The sequence below is a fragment of the Pollicipes pollicipes genome, unplaced genomic scaffold (assembly GCF_011947565.3).
Source record: "Pollicipes pollicipes isolate AB1234 unplaced genomic scaffold, Ppol_2.1 Scaffold_6686;HRSCAF=7923_pilon_pilon_pilon, whole genome shotgun sequence".
Classification (NCBI taxonomy): Eukaryota; Metazoa; Arthropoda; class Thecostraca; order Pollicipedomorpha; family Pollicipedidae; genus Pollicipes; species Pollicipes pollicipes.
Genome location: NW_023596921.1, coordinates 6176044 through 6195794, shown reverse-complemented (window position 1 = coordinate 6195794; position 19751 = coordinate 6176044). Strand labels below are relative to the sequence as shown.

The 19751-nt window shown below is 60.5% G+C and overlaps 1 protein-coding gene across 1 annotated transcript; it reads left to right on the top strand.

The window, feature by feature from the left end:
- The first annotated feature begins 770 nt into the window (after positions 1–770).
- Positions 771–18654, top strand: drosha (ribonuclease 3 drosha). The gene is made up of 20 exons (XM_037230786.1): positions 771–919; positions 1262–1413; positions 1686–1751; positions 1873–2009; positions 2298–2465; positions 3121–3310; positions 3680–3802; positions 4194–4337; positions 4658–4826; positions 5948–6155; positions 6791–6924; positions 7216–7328; positions 7771–7948; positions 8717–8903; positions 9247–9378; positions 9824–10033; positions 15527–15688; positions 16884–17044; positions 17626–17771; positions 18451–18654. The coding sequence occupies exons 1-20, from the start codon at positions 771–773 to the stop codon at positions 18591–18593; spliced, it is 3072 nt and encodes a 1023-aa protein (XP_037086681.1). The 3' UTR covers positions 18594–18654.
- The last annotated feature ends 1097 nt before the right edge of the window (positions 18655–19751 follow it).

Sequence of the window (19751 nt, the reverse complement as noted above, 5' to 3'; positions counted from 1 at the left end):
ACAGTCGGCCACGGCGCGCCGAGGACGAGGACCGGCGCCGACGCGAGGACCGGCGCCGCGAGCGCGAGGGCGAGCGGAAACGGCATCGGCCTGACGAGGATGGCGGCGGTGAGAGGACGCGCGCGCGGCGCGAGGACGGCGACAGTGAGAGGACGCGGGCACGACGAGATGAGGACGGCGGCGGTGAGAGGACGCGGGCGCGACGAGAAGAGGACGGCGGCGGTGAGAGGACACGTGCGCGGCGCGAGGAGGCGTCGGCCGGGCGGCGCCGGGAGCAGGTGCGCCGGGTGCGGCCCCGAGCCGGCCCGGACCCGGCCAGCCGGGAGCTGACGGCTGCAGATCTGGTGTCCGACTCGGCCATATCGGAGCGGGACAAGTGAGCAACCTTGCCCGCCAGCTAGCGTCGGGGCAGTGCGAGGCGGGCTGGGCAAGGCGTGAGCCTCGGATGGGGCAGGGAATATAGTGGCGGCTACTGACTATCTATGGGCCTACGACTTCAGAAAGAGCATGGGAATGATGACTCAGCTGTTTTCATAGCGTTCATTAACGTATATATATATATATATATATATATATATATATATATATATATATATATATATATATATATCAACGTATGTGTTATGGGGCACGTCATGTGGAGAAATACCGGCTCACAGTATGCTGACATACATGATGGCTGACAGTGTTCTGGCAGAGTTAGCGCACTGTCCGTATCTGTGCGCGTGTTCTGGGCGCCGCGGCGTCACCCGTGGCCGGCAGCGCTAACCATGCGGCGCTCCGTCTGCCACAGGCGGTTCGAAGAGGAGGAGCGGCAGCTGCGCGAGAAGCGCGAGATGATCCGGCTGGCGCTGGACGACGAGAAGAAGATCTGGACGCGCTCATCGCCGGCCGACCCGTACTACCAGCGCCACCCCCAGTGAGCCACCGCCCGCCCGAGACCGCAGCAGTCGTCTGTGCACCGGTCACGGGGCGCGGGCCGTGACCGTCGATGGCGTCTCTCTGTGATTGTCCGGCGATCCCGTGTTCTGAGCTTGTTTATGAGGCGGGGTTGTCATGTATGTGTGCTAACTCGCGCTGTACTTCCCCGGTGCCTGAGGCTGGTGTGGGCGGCTCGCAAGCCTCTTTTGGGGCTGCTTCGCAATGTGGTTGCAGCTATCTGAACGTAAGGATGCTTTCTCCTCTTACGGTGCCCGGACTCATCTCTCCGACGCCCCCACTCCTGCTTGCGTCCACTGTCACCATGCTGTCGCGCCGCCAGGGACACGCACGTCATGGTGGCCACGGAGCGCACGCGCGCCCAGTGCGGCCGCTTCCGCACCGAACTGGCGGAGCGGGCGGCGCGGGCGCGCGCCGAACTACCGCCGGTCGCCCTCACGCCGCCCGGCAGCCGCTGTCGCCTGCACAACTGCGGTACGTCGGCAAACGGCCGCGCGCGTTCAGCCAGACTCGCGTCACCGCGCGGCCGCTCCGCCCTCTGGCTGTGTGGTGATTGTTTCGGCCAGCTACCGGCTCATTATGTTCGGGGGATATGGTTAGACTGCATGACGATGTATTTTGTTTGATCGCGTGCTCAAAATTTCGGCTGGACTCTTTTAAATTATTTAACATAATCTGGTTAGTTGTTGTCTGGTTTCAGGAAGTTAAGCTGGTTACATGTGACAGATGGATGCTCTCTTCGCCAGGTGGCAGCGAGAGCGACGAGACGTCCAGCGACTCGGAGAGCGAAGACGAGACGGTGCTGGTTACATGTGATGGTTGAATGCTCTCTTCGCCAGGTGGCAGCGAGAGCGACGAGACGTCCAGCGACTCGGGAGAGCGAGGACGAGACGGTGCTGGTTACATGTGATGGTTGAATGCTCTCTTCGCCAGGTGGCAGCGAGAGCGACGAGACGTCCAGCGACTCGGAGAGCGAGGACGAGACGGTGCTGCTGAATGAGGAGCTCGAGCGCAAGAGCCGACACCCGTACCGCCTGCACCCGGAGCTCTGGTACAACGACCCCGGAAAGGTACCGCTCTCAGCTACCAAGGCAGCGGCTCGTGCGACGGAACTGGAGCCTCCCAAAGATGGTGCTGGTGACGCGCGCTGTAGCGGGTGCCAACACGGATGAGTCGGATCCCCGGAGCCGCCGTGGGGTGGAGGCATCTGTTGACCATTTCACACGACAGATGAACGGTTTGAGTGGTGCACGATGCCGTCACGAGAAGGACACGTATGACGAACTGACGCGCAGCCATAGGCCGCCGCCGTGAGAGCGACCGGCTGCCTTGGCTCACGTCCGGGTCGTCGCCGGCAGATGAACGTGGGTGACGTGTGCCGGTGCAGCATCAAGTCGCGCCAGGCCGGCATCCGACACAACATCTACGCCGGCGAGGAGGCGGTGCCGCGCTGCGACCCCTGGACCAACAACGCCGACCGCCTCTTTCACTACCGCGTGCTCATCTGTCCCCCGACCAACTTCCTGGTCAGTGGGCGCTGGAGGGAGCGCAGGAGGGGCGGACTGCCCCGGCGCCGGCACCAGCGCCAGGTCGCGCTGCACGGTGGTGATCTGCAGGCCCAGATGGCGCACGAATCTGACTCCGGGGTTTGCATTGGCTTCAGCCTAAGGAGCGTACCTGGGTTGTGCTCCACTCGGTAACTGTGTGTCGTCGTGAGGACACCAGTGTTAAGCCGGGAATGTGAACAGCCGGAACGGAGCCGAGCCGGACCCGTTACCTCGCCGTATGTATGAGACCACCCACACAATAATGGTGTGGACAATCGGAGCTCCTGCCTTGATTCTAGCGTGAGTAGTTTCCCATAGTGTTCCACAACACAAAGTCTGCAGAGTTAGACAGCAAAGCCACACGCCACGCACGAAGCAAAAAATCACATGTCTTCCACACGAGCTGCTCAAAATGATGCCTTCTAAATAACCGGTGTCGTCGTCAAAGCCATTGTCTCCCGCCCAAGCCGCGTTTGGTGACATCCGCGTCATCAGCGGGGACGGCGTGGAAGCGGTGAGCAGGTTCTATTACGAGGGCGCCGGCGGGCCGCCGTCGTGGAGGTGCCTCGGCCGGGCGGGGAGCGGCGCCGCTGCCGACGCCGCCGCTGACCGCGGGGTGCCACCTGTCCGCCAGGTCAGCAGCCCGACCAGCATCCAGCACGACGGGCACGAGTTCATCTTCGAGGGCCTCTCGCTGCTGTCGCACTACCGGCTGACCGAGCTGCCGCCCTGCCACATCATCCGCTTCAACATCGAGTACACGGTGCTGTACATCGAGGAGAAGCTGCCCGACAACTTTGTGCTGGAGGAGGTGGAGCTTTTCAGTGAGTGTGCGGCCGGTATCACGAGTGGTTTTGTGTGTACGGCTGTTCTGTCTTGTGCGCAGTTTGGCTGGCTTGGAGCGGCTCACGTGATGCTAAATATTCTCAGACGGAATGACCTCAACTAAATAACCATTCGCGCGTCCTGACCTGCCCACATTTTTTCCAGCCGACATGTCCAGGTTTTAGTTTCGATTTACACCGGCATTACCTCCTTACAAATATACATCAACAGCAGGGATGTTTGCACGCCATCGGCGCCTCCCCGTTGTGGGCTACAGTTGTCAATGGCGCGTCTCTCCGCGGCTACCGAGCACGCGGCATGTCTTGACCTGGTGCTGCGTCACGAGTGCCGCCGTGTGTCTCCCCCAGAGAGTTTCCTGTACGACAGTCTGCTGGAGATGGTCGACCTGGACCTGTTCCCGCACGCTGACGCCGACAAGCAGGGCTGCCCTGTGTTCCACCTGTTCCCCAGATTCGTTCGCGACATCGCCGGTGAGAGAGATGGGTAGTGGACGGGGCCGGGACGGGATATCCGATTATCTCTGCCGCTCGTGACTCGTTGCGTGGACCGGACCGGGCCAGACTAGAGCTGCCGTCTGCTGTTGAAGAGCTGCCTGGTGAACCGCCTAGTGTCGAGAGCAGGACCTTCATTGGGAGAGCAAGCGCGCTTTTGGATCATGTAAAAATTCATGTGCGATGCTTGAGTGGCGACTGATGATGATCAGGGCTCAGCTACACGATCGCCATTATCGTAACAAGTCAGCCGGTTAGGAATGATCGCTGCCAGCGTGCGGCACGTTCAACGCTGTCGTGCCGGCGCCCGCCCGGCGCGCCCGCTTATCCGGCGAGCCGCGGCTCACCACTGTCGGGGGCCTCGCTGCAGACAACGGCAAGGAGATTTTGTCGCTGAACGAGGTGCTGGCGTACCTGCTGCGGAGCGACGGCCCCCTGGTGGCCGACGACGAGCTGGCGGCCGTGGCAGCGCTGCCGCTGTGGGAGTGGCAGGCGCGCGCCGACAAGGTCCGAGGTACGGCCGGCCGCCGGAACAGCGTTTGCCTTGGGGAGGGGCAGGGGACAGGGAATGACCCGTGGGGGTCGGGTGGGTCAGGGTATGACCCGGGAGGGAGGAAGCCGCATGAAACGGCGAGGAGCAAGGGAACAAGCTGCAACCTAGTCAGATGTCAGGATACACTAGCCGACTCAGGTGAGAGGCGTGAGCTGACCTCTAACTGGACATCAGGCCCCGGTGGGTCGGGGGGTCAGGTTCTGACTCGAGCAGTGGCCAAGGGACAGTGCGCGGGGCCGCGGCCGCCCTCCCGACTGACGTCTCCCGGCGCTCTGCGGCAGGGATGCTGGTGACGCACCCGGGCCGCAAGCCGAGCTGCATCCGGCTGGACCAGCTGGACCGCGAGGTGCTGCCCGGCGGCGAGCAGCCGGCCGAGGGCGAGCTGCACCACCCGGAGATCGTGCACTTCGGCATCCGGCCCCCGCAGCTCAGCTACGCCGGCAACCCAGAGTCAGTCCCGCAGTCGCCGACTCGGCAACCCAGGGTCAGTCGCGCGGTCCCCGACTCGGCCAGTCAGCTCAGCCAGTCAGCTCAGCCAGTCAGCTGGTCTGCAGTCCCCGACTCGGCTAGTCAGTCGGTCTGCAGTCCTCGACTCGGCCAGTCAGTCGGTCCGCAGTCCCGACTCGGTCAGTCAGTCGGTCCGCAGTCCCCGACTCAGCCAGTCAGCTGGTCCGCAGTCCCCGACTCGGCCAGTCAGTCGGTCTGCAGTCAGTCGGTCTGCAGTCCCCGACTCGGCCAGTCAGTCGGTCTGCAGTCCTCGACTCAGCCAGTCAGTCGGTCTGCAGTCCCCGACTCGGCCAGTCAGTCGGTCTGCAGTCCTCGACTCGGCCAGTCAGTCGGCCTGCAGTCCCCGACTCGGCCAGTCAGCTGGTCTGCAGTCCCCGATTCGGCCAGTCAGCTGGCCTGCAGTCCCCGACTTGGCCAGTCAGTCGGTCTGCAGTCCTCGACTCGGCCAGTCAGTCGGTCTGCAGTCCCCGACTCGGCCAGTCAGTCGGTCCGCAGTCCCCGACTCGGCCAGTCAGCTGGTCCGCAGTTCCCGACTCGGCCAGTCGGCAGGTGGCAGTCGTGGCGACTGGCGGGACGGGACACGTTCCGCGGGCGCAGCTGTATATCGCGTCACAGCGCCGCGGCAGAGCGGCTGTTGTATATCGCGTCACAGTGCTGCGGCAGAGCGGCTGTTGTATATCGCGTCACAGCGCTGCGGCAGAGCGGCTGCTGCGGTGCTCGGCCTTGGGACGACCGGTCGGTGGTGATGAGGTGAAGGTGCCCCACGGACACGTCAACCAATGGTACGCCGCGCCAGCCAAGCCTTGCTTGTATACTAATGGCGTGCTCTGCTGTTGTCCAGTGAAATGGTCGCATCTGGGCAGCGCATGGGACGCAGCATCTAGCCGTGAAGTGGAGGCGTGCGTGCGTGCGTGCGTGCGTGCGTGCTTGTGTGTGCGCGCCAGCCGGGGTGAATGGACCATTCTCTGTTCTGTTCAGTCTCACTGTTCGTCTCGGAACGAGTCCGCCCCGCTGATGAGCCCTCCCGCTCCTCTCCCCATGCTGACGCTCCCCGCCCCCGCCAGATATCAGAAAGCGTGGCGCGAGTACGTCAAGTACCGCCACCTGCTGGCCAACCTGCCCAAGCCGTCGATGGAGGACAAGCGCAAGCTGATGGCCAAGGAGTCGCAGCTGCAGAACTTGCGGCTGCAGGCGAAGCTGAAGCGGGACGTCACCGTGTCCGTGTCGAGCCAGGGATTCCGCAAGACCGGCCTCATGGCGGACGTGGTGCAGGTGGGCACAGTAGTGGCGGGAGGTGGGACTCTCGGCGGAAACTGGTGAGAGCTGTGGGTGGAACTAACAGAGTGCTGGGCGGCCGGTCTGACGGCTGGTCGCGGATTTGTTGTACTAGTCGTCCTACTGCCATGGTGAAGATCGATGACTCCTCGCCGCCGGAATTGTATGTGTCCGTTCCTGCGGACGGGTGGGATCAAAAGCATGCTAGAGTTAGTAATCGGCTTGGGGTTAACCGTTCTTCGCAGCTTATCTTGAACCTTCATAACTAAGTTGAATGTGGGTGACTCGGTGGGATAGTGTCGTAAACGCCTGCCGCGTAGTGCCGTTTTGTCTGCGTTGTTCGCGTTTGTGTTTGTGTGTGTTTGTGTGTGTTTTTTAACGTCACAAGATAGGTGCTGTACTGCTCTCATCCGTGTTTGATTCTCTCTGAGTGTAGTGTAGTATCGTATGCCACAAGATTGCGTCACCTTGACATAACAGCGCAAAATATAATGGTGTGGACTGGGCTGTGAACTGGGATGGGCTTGTACTCTCGGCTGGTGCGGCGGGTGCTGTTCGTTCCTGCTGTGGTGTGCCGCCCGCGGCTGCACCAGTCGCTGGACGCGTCACGTGCCGCGCTCCCCCTGTTTCAGCACGCGCTGTTCCTTCCGGTGCTGGTGTGCCACTTGCGATTCCACAAGTCGCTGGACGTGCTGGAGGAGACCATCGACTACCGGTTCAAAAACCGCTGGCTGCTCCAGCTGGCGCTGACACACCCCAGCTACAGGTGACCTGACCGACCTGTGGGTCAAACGGAAGTCCGTCGCACCAGCTCGTCAGACGCATAGAGGCACGCTCTGTTCAGCGAATCGGCGTCTAGGAAACTGACGGTCTGAGAGAGAATAGGCAGATTCAGAGACAATGTGTCTTTCGCAGGTTAGGATTGTTTCATATCTTTCAAATGAGCCATGATGAGCGTTTTGGTTGCTCTCGCCGGCCGCCGGCCGCGCATGCGCCGTGACGGCTGCCGGCAAGCCCTGTGTGTTCTCTGACGAGCCGTGTCTGACGGGCCGTGCAGGGAGAACCACGGCACTAACCCGGACCACTCGCGCAACTCCCTCTCCAACTGCGGCATCCGGCAGCCCGAATACGGAGACCGCTGCATCAACTACACCGCCTCGCGCAAACGCGGTACACGCCGGTGGCGGGTGTGGGGGGAGGGGGGGGGGGGGAGCTTAAGGGCGCGGGGGTAGCTGAGAATGGTTTGTGTGGATGGGCGCGTAGCACTGCTATGGGACGGTGTGTGCGGACAGAGAGGTTGACGTGGTTTCGGTTGAGGAATTGCAGCCAAAGTGACCGTAATAGGAGTGAAATGTTGCGTTCCAGCCTCCGAGTGCCGCAAAAAAATTATATTGGTAGAACATTTAGTCTTGTCACCACAATTGTGCCGCACGGGTGTGGTTTGGAATCGCATCGACGAGTGACCGCTCTCAGGTCATGGGAGTGATTGGGTCAGTGGCAGAGTGGTTTCGAATCACATCGACGAGGGGCCGCTCTCAGGTCATGGGAATGGCGGGGCCGAAGTTGTGCCTCATCAACGAGCTCCTGCCAACTAATGCGTGGTGCCCGCCAGGTCTGAACATCCTCATCAACATCATGTCGCAGTTCGGCAAGAAGGAGGCTACCGAGAGTCGCATCACCCACAACGAGCGGCTCGAGTTCCTCGGCGACGCCGTTGTCGAGTTCCTCACCTCCATCCACCTCTTCTTTATGTTTCCGAACCTAGAGGAGGGCGGTCTGGCCACCTACAGGTGTGTGCCGGGGGCGGAGGGTGTGCTCGCTCATGCGTAGGCAGCGCACGCATCCGCTGGTCGGGCCCAACCCTTCGCCCGCTTCACTAATCGGTTCGCGAAGGGTTCACCTGCCACTGTTGGCTAACTTTGTATTAACCTTGCGCTCAGAATACGTCCGGTCCCAAGCTTATGCGCCTTCGTCGGACACGCCTGAGCTGATGGCGGCTCCGCTGTCCCAGGCTGTGTGCTGGCTACCCCCCGGTGCCACTGTATCCGGACCATCCGGTCTTGGCAATCGCTTGCGAGTCTCACCGGACCTCTTCACGCCACCAGCCTGTGGACCTGTGCCCCGTCGGCCAGACGCCTCATGTACTAGTGCTCTGTTGGTCATACCTTTGCGGTCTGTTTCCACTGCCTGGGCCTCTTGTGTACCCTGTTGACTGGACGGTCTGTACAGTGGATCTCTAACCAGCGTTGTATGTATTGGACGCGTTTTGAATTCGCGTTATAGCCACGTGACATTGCGCAGACCTATGCCGACTGTGGCAGCGTCGGACAGCATGGCTGAGGACGTACACGTGATTTCAGGCCCATCAACTGTGAGCATGAAGCCGTGGTTCTTGTTCGGCTATCCGTACGTCCCGCGGGCTCCGCTCGGATTTCCTACAGATTCCACAGCCGACAAACGTCCCGTATGAGTGCCTCGCCACACAGACGCCACTGAGCCGTTGCCGGCCGTCGCGGCGCGTTCCTGACCGCCACCCCGTCCCCTCTGCCCGGGCGCAGGGCAGCCATCGTGCAGAACCAGCACCTGGCCGTGCTGGCGCGCCACCTGCGGCTGCACGAGTACTTGCTGTACGCGCACGGCTCCGACCTTTGCCACGACCTCGAGCTCCGGCACGCCATGGCCAACTGTTTCGAGGCGCTGATGGGCGCACTCTTCCTCGACGCCGGCATAGAGGTGGCCGACAAGGTATGAGCCCTGGCGGCGCGTCAGTGACGCCGCCCGCGTGAGCTGCGTGTGCGGAAGTGTGGTGGTTCCGCGCGCTCTCGGCGCTCTGCCTCCGAGCGCCGCGTGTCGCGCGCATTCTCTGACGGTGGAGCGGCTCCTCCGGGAGCGCTGTCTCGCCTGCAGTCGGCGCATCGCGATCCGATTTGTTTGCCGAGCCCCGCTTGGGGGAGTGCCACGCTCTGTCCTGCCTCGAGCCTGACGTGGACGAGCTCGCCCGCCCGCCCCGGGTGAGCGAGTCCCCCGCCGCCAGCCTGGCCGTCGCGGCTGTTGGGGCGGTGCCGCTGACACGTCCCCCCCCCCGCAGGTCTTCTCCCGCACGCTGTACGTGGACGACGACCGGCTGCTGGCCATATGGCAGCACTACCCGCCGCACCCGCTGCAGGAGCAGGAGCCGCGCGGAGACCGCAAGTGGATCGACAAGTTCCCACGGCTTCAGGTGCGGGGCGCGCCGGCAGCGGTGCCACCGCCGGAGGGGGCGGCACGGCAGGGGCTTGGGTCGGCGGCGCTCATAAGTCTCGGGGGGGAGGGGTCGTCTGGGTGGCCGATGCCTGGTCCCGCGCTCAGTTCAACGTGATGCGTCACCATGGGCGGAGACTTTCGGCTGGAGTACCGTGATTGGTATGGGCACGTCGGTGGAGCTGACCCACTACGCATGTGGTGCACATGTGTTATGCTCCGGTTCGGAGGTCTGTTGATCCCTCTGAATGCTGAAAGCGGGTGGCCGCTGTAACGATACGTCAACGGGACATTGAAGGCTGGGAACGGGCCTGAAGACTCCAGGTGCCTACACTCGCCTTGGCTACGATTCTGCCGTCTCTGCGTCGAAATCGCGAATGAACACTGCCTACTGTGAGATGTCTGATTGTGTCCGCTTGCTTCAGCAAATGCGCGAGTTCGAGAAGCTGGTGGGTGTCGAGTTCATGCACATCCGCCTGCTGGCGCGCTCCTTCACCGACCGCAGCATCGGCTTCAACAACCTCACGCTGGGCTCCAACCAGCGGCTGGAGTTTCTCGGCGACACCGTGCTCCAGCTTATCGCTTCGGAGTACCTGTACCGCCACTTCCCCGAGCACCACGAGGGGCACCTGTCGGTGAGTGCAGGTGCTGCTGTCGGTACCCGTACCGCCGCTTCTCCGAGCACCACAAGGTGCACCTGTAGGTGAAATGAGGCCCCGGTCGGTACCCGTGCCACCACTTCTCCGAGCACCACAAGCTGCACCTGTGGGTGAGTACAGGAGCTGCGGTCAGCACTCGTGTGATCGCTTCCCTGACAATCATAACTTGGCCGGCATGGTGGATGCAGATGAAAATTGTCTGGTGCATGTACAGCGAAGGCACATGCCACGACCAAGTGGCCAAGAGTCAAGTCCACCGCATTGTGGATCGATGCAACTTATCGAATTTCGCATGGCACGTCGCCCAGCGCTCGATCAACAGCGTAGTGAATGATGCTATCGATCGGCGAATTACCCGCTCCAGCAACAGAGCTGGGGTCGTCAAAAGAGCCCGCAAACATGATTTGTCAGCGTCCAGCTCCGTGCAACTACACGCCATGACCGAGGACGGCCGCGTTCTGTCTGTTCAGGTGCATTCTGGGCATGGTTGAAACCGGCCGCCCCCATTCGCGTAACGGTGCCATGAAGCAGGCGTCCTCGTCAGTGCATCTTCAAAAGGGTGTTTACGGCGGCCATGGCGGCTATGCTCTTGCATGCGTGCACGGCGTATCGACATAACAGGCTGTTGATGTTGTGCCGTGGTGATCGCGAGGCTCGTTGCTGACGGCCTCGGCTCACTATGGCGGAGGACGCTGGCCGGGCGGGGCACGCGGTCGCTGCTTCGACGCCTCCTTCCGCGGATTCTGTCTCCAGACTTCTGGCCTCAGACTCTGGTCGGACTTCCGTCCGTCCACCACATCCAGATTACTTGTGCCGTCACCATGGTGCAGCCGGCCTGGAAGACAGCTGGCTCGCCTGCCCTCCAGCCGGAGGGCGGAGACGGCGCCGGGGAGGCAGCCCAGCGGCTGGGCCTGGCCTCAGGGGCGGCGCGAGCCTTCGTCCGCCTGCTGCAGGCCGCCGGCATGTCTGGGGGACCCGGCTGGACGTCGTGGGTGTACGCCGCACTCCTGTACGGCCTGCTGGCACGGGTCTCCTGGGTGATGCTCAGAAGCAACATCGGTATGGGGTTGCAGGCCATGAGCGAGGGAGAATCGATCATTGTCGCTTCCAGCAAGACAGGCTTTTTCGGTCTTGGATATGTCCTTGTATGGCTTACTTTCACCGTGGTCTTCGCTTGGGGACGGCGGCGTTACCAGCACGCAATGTGCCACATCGTGGCCAGTCTCGATGAAGTGACCAAGTTACCACGGCCTGGCGAGAACATCAGCAAGCCCGGACAGACCGCCGTCTGGCTGTGGATCGTGAATGTTGTTTTGGCCGCCCTCATAATGGTCACCTTATTTGCCGGCGGTGGAGGCTTCACTTGTTGCCAAAAACCGTGTTCAGAATGCGTGGAGATTGTCGCACTCGCTGCGCAGGGCGGCGTTGTCTCGTTCTTTTTCTTGTTGGTTCCGTCGAAGTTCATGTTTGCCGCGGACCTGGTGGCGACCGGGTTTAAGGCCGTTAATGCCGAGCTCAGGGTTCTGGTCGCCGTGGGTCACCGGCCGGGCCGTGCTGACCTGCGGCAGATCGGACACCTACAGAGGCGTCTCTCGCAGAGCTTCTCTCGCCTCACCCGTGCCATGACGGCAGAGCTCGTTGTGAGCATGGCGGAGGCCACGGCTGTTGAGATCACGTTGATGATCTCTGTAGTTTCTTTTCTGATGAGCGAAGCAACGGTTGTCCACGCCGTCCTTCAAATCCTGTACCAGTTCCTCGCGGCCGTCACGCTAGCCGGGCCGTGCGAAGCCAGCCAGCGCGTGCTGGACCTGGTCGGCGAGAGTCGGGACCTGCTGCTGGAGATCGAGTGGGAGCGGTCCGAACTGGGCAGCGAGGCGGCCCTGGTCCAGAAGTCGGTACAGCGCGATCTGGACACCCTGGGCGACGTGGTACTGTTTCGTCTGCAGCGCTCCACCCTGCTCGCCATCGCGTCCACCATCCTCACCTACATCATCGTGCTGGTGCAGTTCCATTCATCGGAGACTGCTGGCTCTGGAGGCGCTATTTCAAAGGGATCGGAGTAAAATGACACAGTGGCTTAGTAGCAGGGTGCTGAATGGTCAGTGGGTGACCTCATTTGATTCTGGACGAGCATCTAACTACCACATTAGCGGCTCGTAGGACTGAGGCCTGTTGTCTGGCGACATTTAAGTATTGTTTAACAGGTCAGTCACCCACAGATCATGCGTGCGTGCGCCCTTGAAGTCATAAGCGTATTTCGCTCGCGCACACGCGAGTGGTCGACACGCGCTTATTGCGGTTATGCGACTTGTTGGAGTCACCCTTGTCACAGTCACTCTCGGGCCCAGTTGTCAAATGTTTTCGTCGTGCGGCACCAAAATAGGACGACCTTGCGATTGAAAAGGTTTTGAGCCTTTTACTTCTAGACGTCGTGGAAGATCAGCCTGGGATGCTACAGCAGCGGTAATAATTTACATCGATGCGTATTGCCATGCATGAAGCAAATTAGTGTGCATCGTGCTTCAGCTCAGCCCGAGCATCCCTGATCTTGTGCACGGTACATGTTGTCTGCAACTGTATCGCGGTATCATTCATTTCTGAACGTCGGTTGCCAGCTTTTAACATTTCAATGTTGCGCTAACTGTTATATACTAGCAAGCAAGTGCTGGAGCGTTGCGTTTCACCGTTCGCATTAAACGTCCTGGTTTTGATGCACTTACATTCTGTCACCTTTGGCTGCGCAGACTGTGTTCTTTGCGGATAAGTCAGATTTTTCTGCAGTGTTCCTATTCATGCTCTCCTATTTTGAGGTGCAATATAGCTGTATTTTGTCCCTGTATTTGTGGCGCAGAACGTCCAGCGCACGGCCTGCGTCCCCCCCCCCCCCCCGGCGAGCAGAGTTGAGCCGCACCTGACGTGTTCGGCCCGCGTTCCACCGAGGCGAGCAGAGTTGAGCCGCACCTGACGTGTTCGGCCTGCGTTCCACCGAGGCGAGCAGAGTTGAGCCGCACCTGACGTGTTCGGCCTGCGTTCCACCTAGGCGAGCAGAGTTGAGCCGCACCTGACGTGTTCGGCCCGCGTTCCACCGAGGCGAGCAGAGTTGAGCCGCAGCTGACGTGTTCGGCCTGCGTTCCACCGAGGCGAGCAGAGTTGAGCCGCACCTGACGTGTTCGGCCTGCGTTCCACCGAGGCGAGCAGAGTTGAGCCGCGCCTGACGTGTTCGGCCTGCGTTCACCGAGGCGAGCAGAGTTGAGCCGCAACCCTGACGTGTTCGGCCTGCGTTCCACCGAGGCGAGCAGAGTTGAGCCGCACCTGACGTGTTCGGCCTGCGTTCCACGAGGCGAGCAGAGTTGAGCCGCAGCTGACGTGTTCGGCCTGCGTTCCACCGAGGCGAGCGAGTTGAGCCGCACTGACGTGTTCGGCCCTTGCGTTTCACCGAGGCGAGCAGAGTTGAGCCGCACCTGACGTATTCGGCCTGCGTTCCACCTAGGCGAGCAGAGTTGAAGCGCACCTGACGTGTTCGGCCTGCGTTTCACCGAGGCGAGCAGAGTTGAGCCGCCACCTGACGTGTTCGGCCTGCGTTTTCACCTAGGCGAGCAGAGTTGAGCCGCACCTGTTCGGTCATCGGTTTCCCGACCGAGGAGCCGGAATTTCGTCACGTCATGGGATTTGGCAACTGCCACCGATTCTAAACGTGATCCTCCTCAAACCAGCCTCTTGAGCCAGGAACACAGTAAAGCTGTGTGATTTGCTAGCTGCTAAACTCAAGCGATGATGTAAAAGCTCAGCTTAGACGAGCTTAGATAAGATGAATTATAGCCGAGCCCCATCAAGTCACTGTCTACAGTCGAGCCCCATCAAATCTCCGCCTAAACCTGGCCACTGCAATCTTGGGGGGCAAAATGAATGTTGCAGTCGAGAAGCCAAAAAAAAACAAATTATCCCCCAGACCCAAAATCGCCCCCAACTCCACGTTGTGGCTTAGGCGGGCCATTCATACCAGCAGTGCCGGGCCCGTGTAGCTACGGTCCAAACAAAGCCCGCCAGCGACTGGCATGAAGGCGGACGGATGCCGCCTTCGACGTTACGTCTGTGTGCTCATTGGCTGCGGGCGTGCTGGGAAGGCGTTCACCACGGCGACAGTTCAGGGGTGCGATGCCATGTGGGTATCGCAGGTCATTAGCTTACTGACGCGGCCGCAAAACGAGCGGCAAGTGCAGACCATGTATGCGCCATTTACCCCTACCGGCAAAGGACTTCCACCTAGCCATCATGACCTGGAACCTGGCAACGCCGTTCGAACAAAAAAGGAACCGGGCGAGGCCGTTTGAATCAGACAGCCAACAAATGGGTGAAAGCGATTAAGCCACAGTCCGGCCGTGGGCATCGAGCAGTCGCAGAGCAAGACACGAAGAAGTAACCCTCTGTAGGATATGGATTGGTCACATACACGCGACGCATGGCTACTTGTGGCGCGGCCGAGATCGGGCTGGTTGTCCTCGTTGCGACGAGCCGCTCGCCGTCCCCCACGTTATTTAACCACGTCCACAGCTCGCCGAAGAGCTGGTACGTCATTGCGGACGGGATACTATGGGTCTTGCACATCCTGCTAATGTTACCGACGATTCTCCCTTGCTTACCACGGGTCAGTTATTGTCTTAATTAGCGGACGGATGATCTTCAGTCTTCAGGATTTTCAGCACAGGTCCGACATCGACTTTTCAACGGACGGGATTTTCAACCAGTTGCGCCCGACAGTAGTCAGTTGACACTCTTATGGGACAGTTGACACTCTTCTTGCGCCGGTAAGTGTCAACTCTTATGGACGCAAAATGGTCACAGCTGTCGACGTTGCCTAAGATCGCAATCGCCATGGAGCTGCCATGACGAGCGACGGCGGCCGCACAGCAGATCGCATGTGTTCTTGCTCGCGCATGCGCAGCTGTTGGGGTAGTTCGCCATCAGCAGCAAGTACGTGGACATTTGGATATTCATACCTAATTCATGTTAACTTATGTCAGCGCTGTTGCGAGGCACATGACAGTAAGTAAATAATAATGATACTTTATTATACTTTTAAGCGTTGTGTATTAGCACTTGAAGTGGATTTTGTTTCGGTGGGAAATTTTTGGACTGTTTGGTCATTTTCAATGGCGACATATTTGCTTTGGTTGGTGTGAGAAAGACCAGCGTTCAAAATGGCGCATTCAATTCAACGTATATCTTTTCTTTTTTCACAAACGCCGAGGAAACCGCGGGCCAAATAATCAGCAACATAATTATAATTTCTGTTTGACCTTTTTCAAAAGTTATGACGCATTGTGCATTGTGGACCATGGGACCTGCTGCGTGACGGTCCGTATGCAGGTGTGCGTAATAACCTGGGCTCCGGCGGCGCCGGGAGCCGCTCCGGTGATTATGACAGCTCGTGTGACCTCGTGACCCGTGACCCGTGATCTCGCCCTGCAGCTGCTGCGCTCCTCTTTGGTCAACAACCGAACACAGGCGGTGGTGTGCACGGACCTGGGCATGACGGAGTTCGCCGCGTACAGCCACCTCAAAACCGAGATCAAGATGAAGGACAAGGCCGATCTGTTGGAGGCCTTCATCGGCGCGCTCTATGTGGATAAAGTCAGTGGCTGGCAAGGCATCAAGCGTGAATGCACGTCTTTGGCAATCGCCCAGCGATGATGTGTTTCTTTGACTGGCCTCTCAGACGTTGTTGACGCGACTACTGGCGAGTGGTCAGGGCTGGTGTGCCCGTGCGGCGCTGAGTGGCCAACTTCATGTGGCAGGGTGGACTGGCTGAACTCATTCCTGTAGCATCAGCATGGGCATCGGTAGCATCGGCGGCAAACGATGTTGCCACGTTTTTAATTCCAACTTTTATTGCGCAAAACTGTGTTTCGTGGCCACCAGTAGCTGTGGTCGTCGTCGTCATGGAGGCTTTACGACGCACTCAGCTGCTTGGGCTTTATGGCGTCGCCTGCCTCTCACCCTGGCAGGAGGGGCGGGCACTGCGGGGAATCGAACCTCGCACCCCAGGTTTCCCAGACACACAGTGATTAACGCAGGCTCGTCAACCACTACACTATCGCCGCCCCACCAGTAAGTGCGGGCTGTGTTGCTCTCTGTAGCTGCGTTTATGGTAATAAGCCTCCGAACTATTGCTCAATGAGATCAGGCCAAGCTTTGAAAATGGGGCTATCGTTCTTGAGTTTTTCGGTGATATGTCTGACCAAAATTGTTCAAGTTGCGCAACCTGGTTTACTGGTTTGTCCTGTCTGCCACAGCTCTTCTGTCACCGTTGCTCTTGCCATACAAATCAAAATGTGATTTTTCATAACTGTATTGTGATTGGTAGTACAAGTACACTGTATTGCACTTGGTACATAACTGTATTGCACTCGGCAGTACGCTACAAGTTTCAGACCCGCATAACCCGTGAAGTCTGACCCACAATCCAGCTAAAAAGCGGCGGGCTCTTGCGGGTCAGATGTTGATAGGTTGGCGGGTTGAAAAATTGTACCTATCGGTCTAGCCCTTTTTATGAGATCACTACCCGCGCTAAGCAGTGCTTTTTGCTTAAATAACGATGTCCTAAAGCGACTCGAACTCACCCTGCTGCGGGTGAGTCACACGTAAGGCACACACTGTAACCGACTGAGCTATTGGGGCAGACCTGCCCCCCCCCCCCTCCCTCCCTTCACCGCCGGCTTGACGCGCACGGAGCCCGAAGTGAGCGGCGGTCGTGGTCTGCCCCGGGTCGGTGGCCGGTGCTGACATGACCTGCCGTGATCTGGTATGGCCCGCCGCCGTCCGCCAGGGCCTCGAGTTCTGCCGAAAGTTCTGCGAGGTCTGCTTCTTCCCGCGCCTGCAGCTGTTCATCCTAAACCAGGACTGGAACGACCCCAAGTCGAAGCTACAGCAGTGCTGCCTCACGCTGCGAAACATGGACGGCTCGGAGCCGGACATCCCCGTGTACAAGTGAGTCGCCGCCGGCGCTCACCGACCGGCTCCCGTTCCGCTGACCCTGGGCCGTGACCTGACAATGCGCCGTGTGCACGTGTTTGCGTGTGGGCGTGTTTCGACTCTGTAGGGTGCGCGGGATCGGTAAACGCCCATTGGCCGAAAGCGTAATCTCGCCGAAAGCAAGAGCTGTCAGGTTAGTGCATTGTTTCCATGTAGCAGTCCCTTATCCACTAGTTACCTTGAATAACCGCGCGGTTTACGGAAGGGCCGTGCGTAACGAAAGTGAGGTAGGCTTGCTGGCTATGTTGGAACGCGTGCATACCTTATACTAGGTAAAGGTTCGGGGTTTGCCAATATAACCAATGCTTGCCTGAAAACGTCGTCTGAACACTGGCCCTGGTATTTTACAAATCGATTACTGTTAGAATAAGGACACCCAGCAAATGGTTCGCACCGTTTGTGTTGTCGAGGAACCGCCGTGCCTTTCTGCGGGTGTCGTCCCTGAACGTGGCTGGGTGTTGGACGCCTGTGCTGCAGCGCTCTACTGACCCGCCTGTGGCGCCCCGCCCTGACGCGTGCCGCCGCGTCGCCTGCAGGGTGATCGAGTGCATGGGCCCGACCAACACGCGCGTCTACTCGGTGGCCGTGTACTTCCAAGGCAAGCGGCTGGCCAAGGCGTCCGGCCACAGCATCCAGATGGCCGAGATGAACGCTGCTACCATGGCGCTGGCCAACTGCAAACGTAAGCCGACAGGGCCGGGCGGGGGACGGGGGGAGGGGACGGGCAGGGCCCCCGTTCTCGCGTCTGCGCGGCGCCCGCTGCCGCGAAGTGTTCGGGGTTCTGGCTGCGGTTGCGCGGCGTCAGCGGGTTTGGCAGACGGCGCACCTTTTTTGCGCGTCGGCCCGGCGCGTCAGCCTGCCCGCCCGGCCTGCGCGTGTGGCTTGTAAACAGACATCCGTCGCTTGGCAACAGCCCGGTGTGGCGACTTTGTCGCGGTCGTTACGACGTGTCACGCTGGGAAATGGCATGAGCGGCTGCAGCGTGAGGTGTGTGCATGTGGCGCGCACACCGCCTCAGGCGGCACCAGCCGAGTGTGTGCCCCGTGGGCGCGCCTAAGCCCGCCGCCGGATTCCCGTCGCGAGCGATGGCCAGTGTGGTGTCAGCCGATGTGGTGCGCCTCGCGCTCAGTCCACCGGCGCGTATCTGTGCGTCTCCTCCGTACACCGCGCAGTAAAGGTGCCGCTGTCGCGCGCTGCCAGAGATCCGCCGCAACTGACGAGCCGACGGCAGCCGTCCCACGTCAGCCGGGGATGCGCTGGAGCGGACAGCTCGGATCTTCGGCCGCCCTCGACCCCCACCTCCCCGCTGATGCCTCTCGTGGCCGCGTACCACTGACGCCAGCCGCCCGCCCGCTCTGCAGACCTGTTCCCGCAGCTGGACCACCAGAACCGTGTCATCGCCAAGAGCATTCGTATCCAGACTAAGCGGCTGGAGGAGCAGCTGGCTGACGGCTGCGGCGCCGCTGCCGCCAGCTCCAGCTCCAGCTCCGTGCCGCACGAGTAGGGCTCGCGCCTTGCCCTTGGCGCCCGGACGGTTGTGGCACCGGCGGCGGTGTCCGGCCTGCTCTCGGGGTGTGGTCTGTGTGGGACCGGTCTGGTCCGGGTCTGGTCCGAGTCTGGTCCGCGCAGGACTGCGTATGGCTCCTTCTGGTCGTAGGCCAGGTCTGAGCCTCCTCAAACGGGCATGGACCAAACCGTGCGGTCATGTGATCCACTGGTGCCCTTCGGCCGCACCGGGGCGGCCCGGTCGTGATCGGACCTCGTGTGTATAGGGGGAAGGGGGCGACCGGCCGCTAACAGAGGGCTCACACACACAGCACCGCTGCAGCGCCTGGGGCCGTGCCGCAGGGCCTGCTGTTCTGCGACTGTGCCGCAGGGCTTGCTGTCCTGCGACCGTGCCGCAGCACCTGCTATTCTGCGACTGTGCCGCAGAGCTTTCTGTCCTGCGACCGTGCCACAGGGCCTGCTGTCCTGCGACTGTGCCGCAGGGCCTGCTGTCCTGCGACCGTGCCGCAGGGCCTGCTGTCCTGCGACTGTGCCACAGGGCCTGCTGTCCTGCGACCGTGCCGCAGGGCCTGCTGTCCTGCGACCGTGCCACAGGGCCTGCTGTCCTGCGACCGTGCCGGAGGGCCGCGCTGTTGTTCAGTCCTGGGCACGTGCCGTGCCCGCTGTGGAGGCTCTGAAGTGAATGACAGCCGCGATCAGCGCCTTCGACAGTGACGCCCGCCTCGGTTCGCGAATGTCAGCTGTGGCGGCCGACCGCGAGGGGCTCAGCCCCGGCAACACGTATTTGCCGGTCGCTCCGAATGAGTCTGTCAAGTGCATAGGGCATTTTGTATCATCGTTGACGTCAGCATGTCTGCTCCCGCCATTTTGTATCACCAGTGTACAGGATGGGCCTTGCGCAAGGCTTGTGTTCCATCATATCGCTTGTAGTTACACGAATCGACGTGAGGCGAGAATGGAGCCTTGGACCATATCGCGTGTCATTGTGAAAGCCGAAGCCTGCTCTGCACGTTTGAGTGCGACGCAGCCGATGACGGAATCTGGAAAATTTTGTAACAAAACGGAAACAGACCAGCGCGCCGAATACGGCGGCGCCCAACGACACCGAACGCATGTGATGCATCAGTGGCCGTCAGTGTCGCCTGAACAGTTGCAG

Bases quoted from the DNA above. Each gene is read 5' to 3' on its own strand.
- drosha (XM_037230786.1), top strand. From the start codon at position 771: ATGCGGCGCTCCGTCTGCCACAGGCGGTTCGAAGAGGAGGAGCGGCAG. The intron at 3,803-4,193 runs GTGAGAGAGATG...GCCTCGCTGCAG, and splicing joins ATTCGTTCGCGACATCGCCG to ACAACGGCAAGGAGATTTTG. The intron at 6,156-6,790 runs GTGGGCACAGTA...CCCCTGTTTCAG, and splicing joins TCATGGCGGACGTGGTGCAG to CACGCGCTGTTCCTTCCGGT.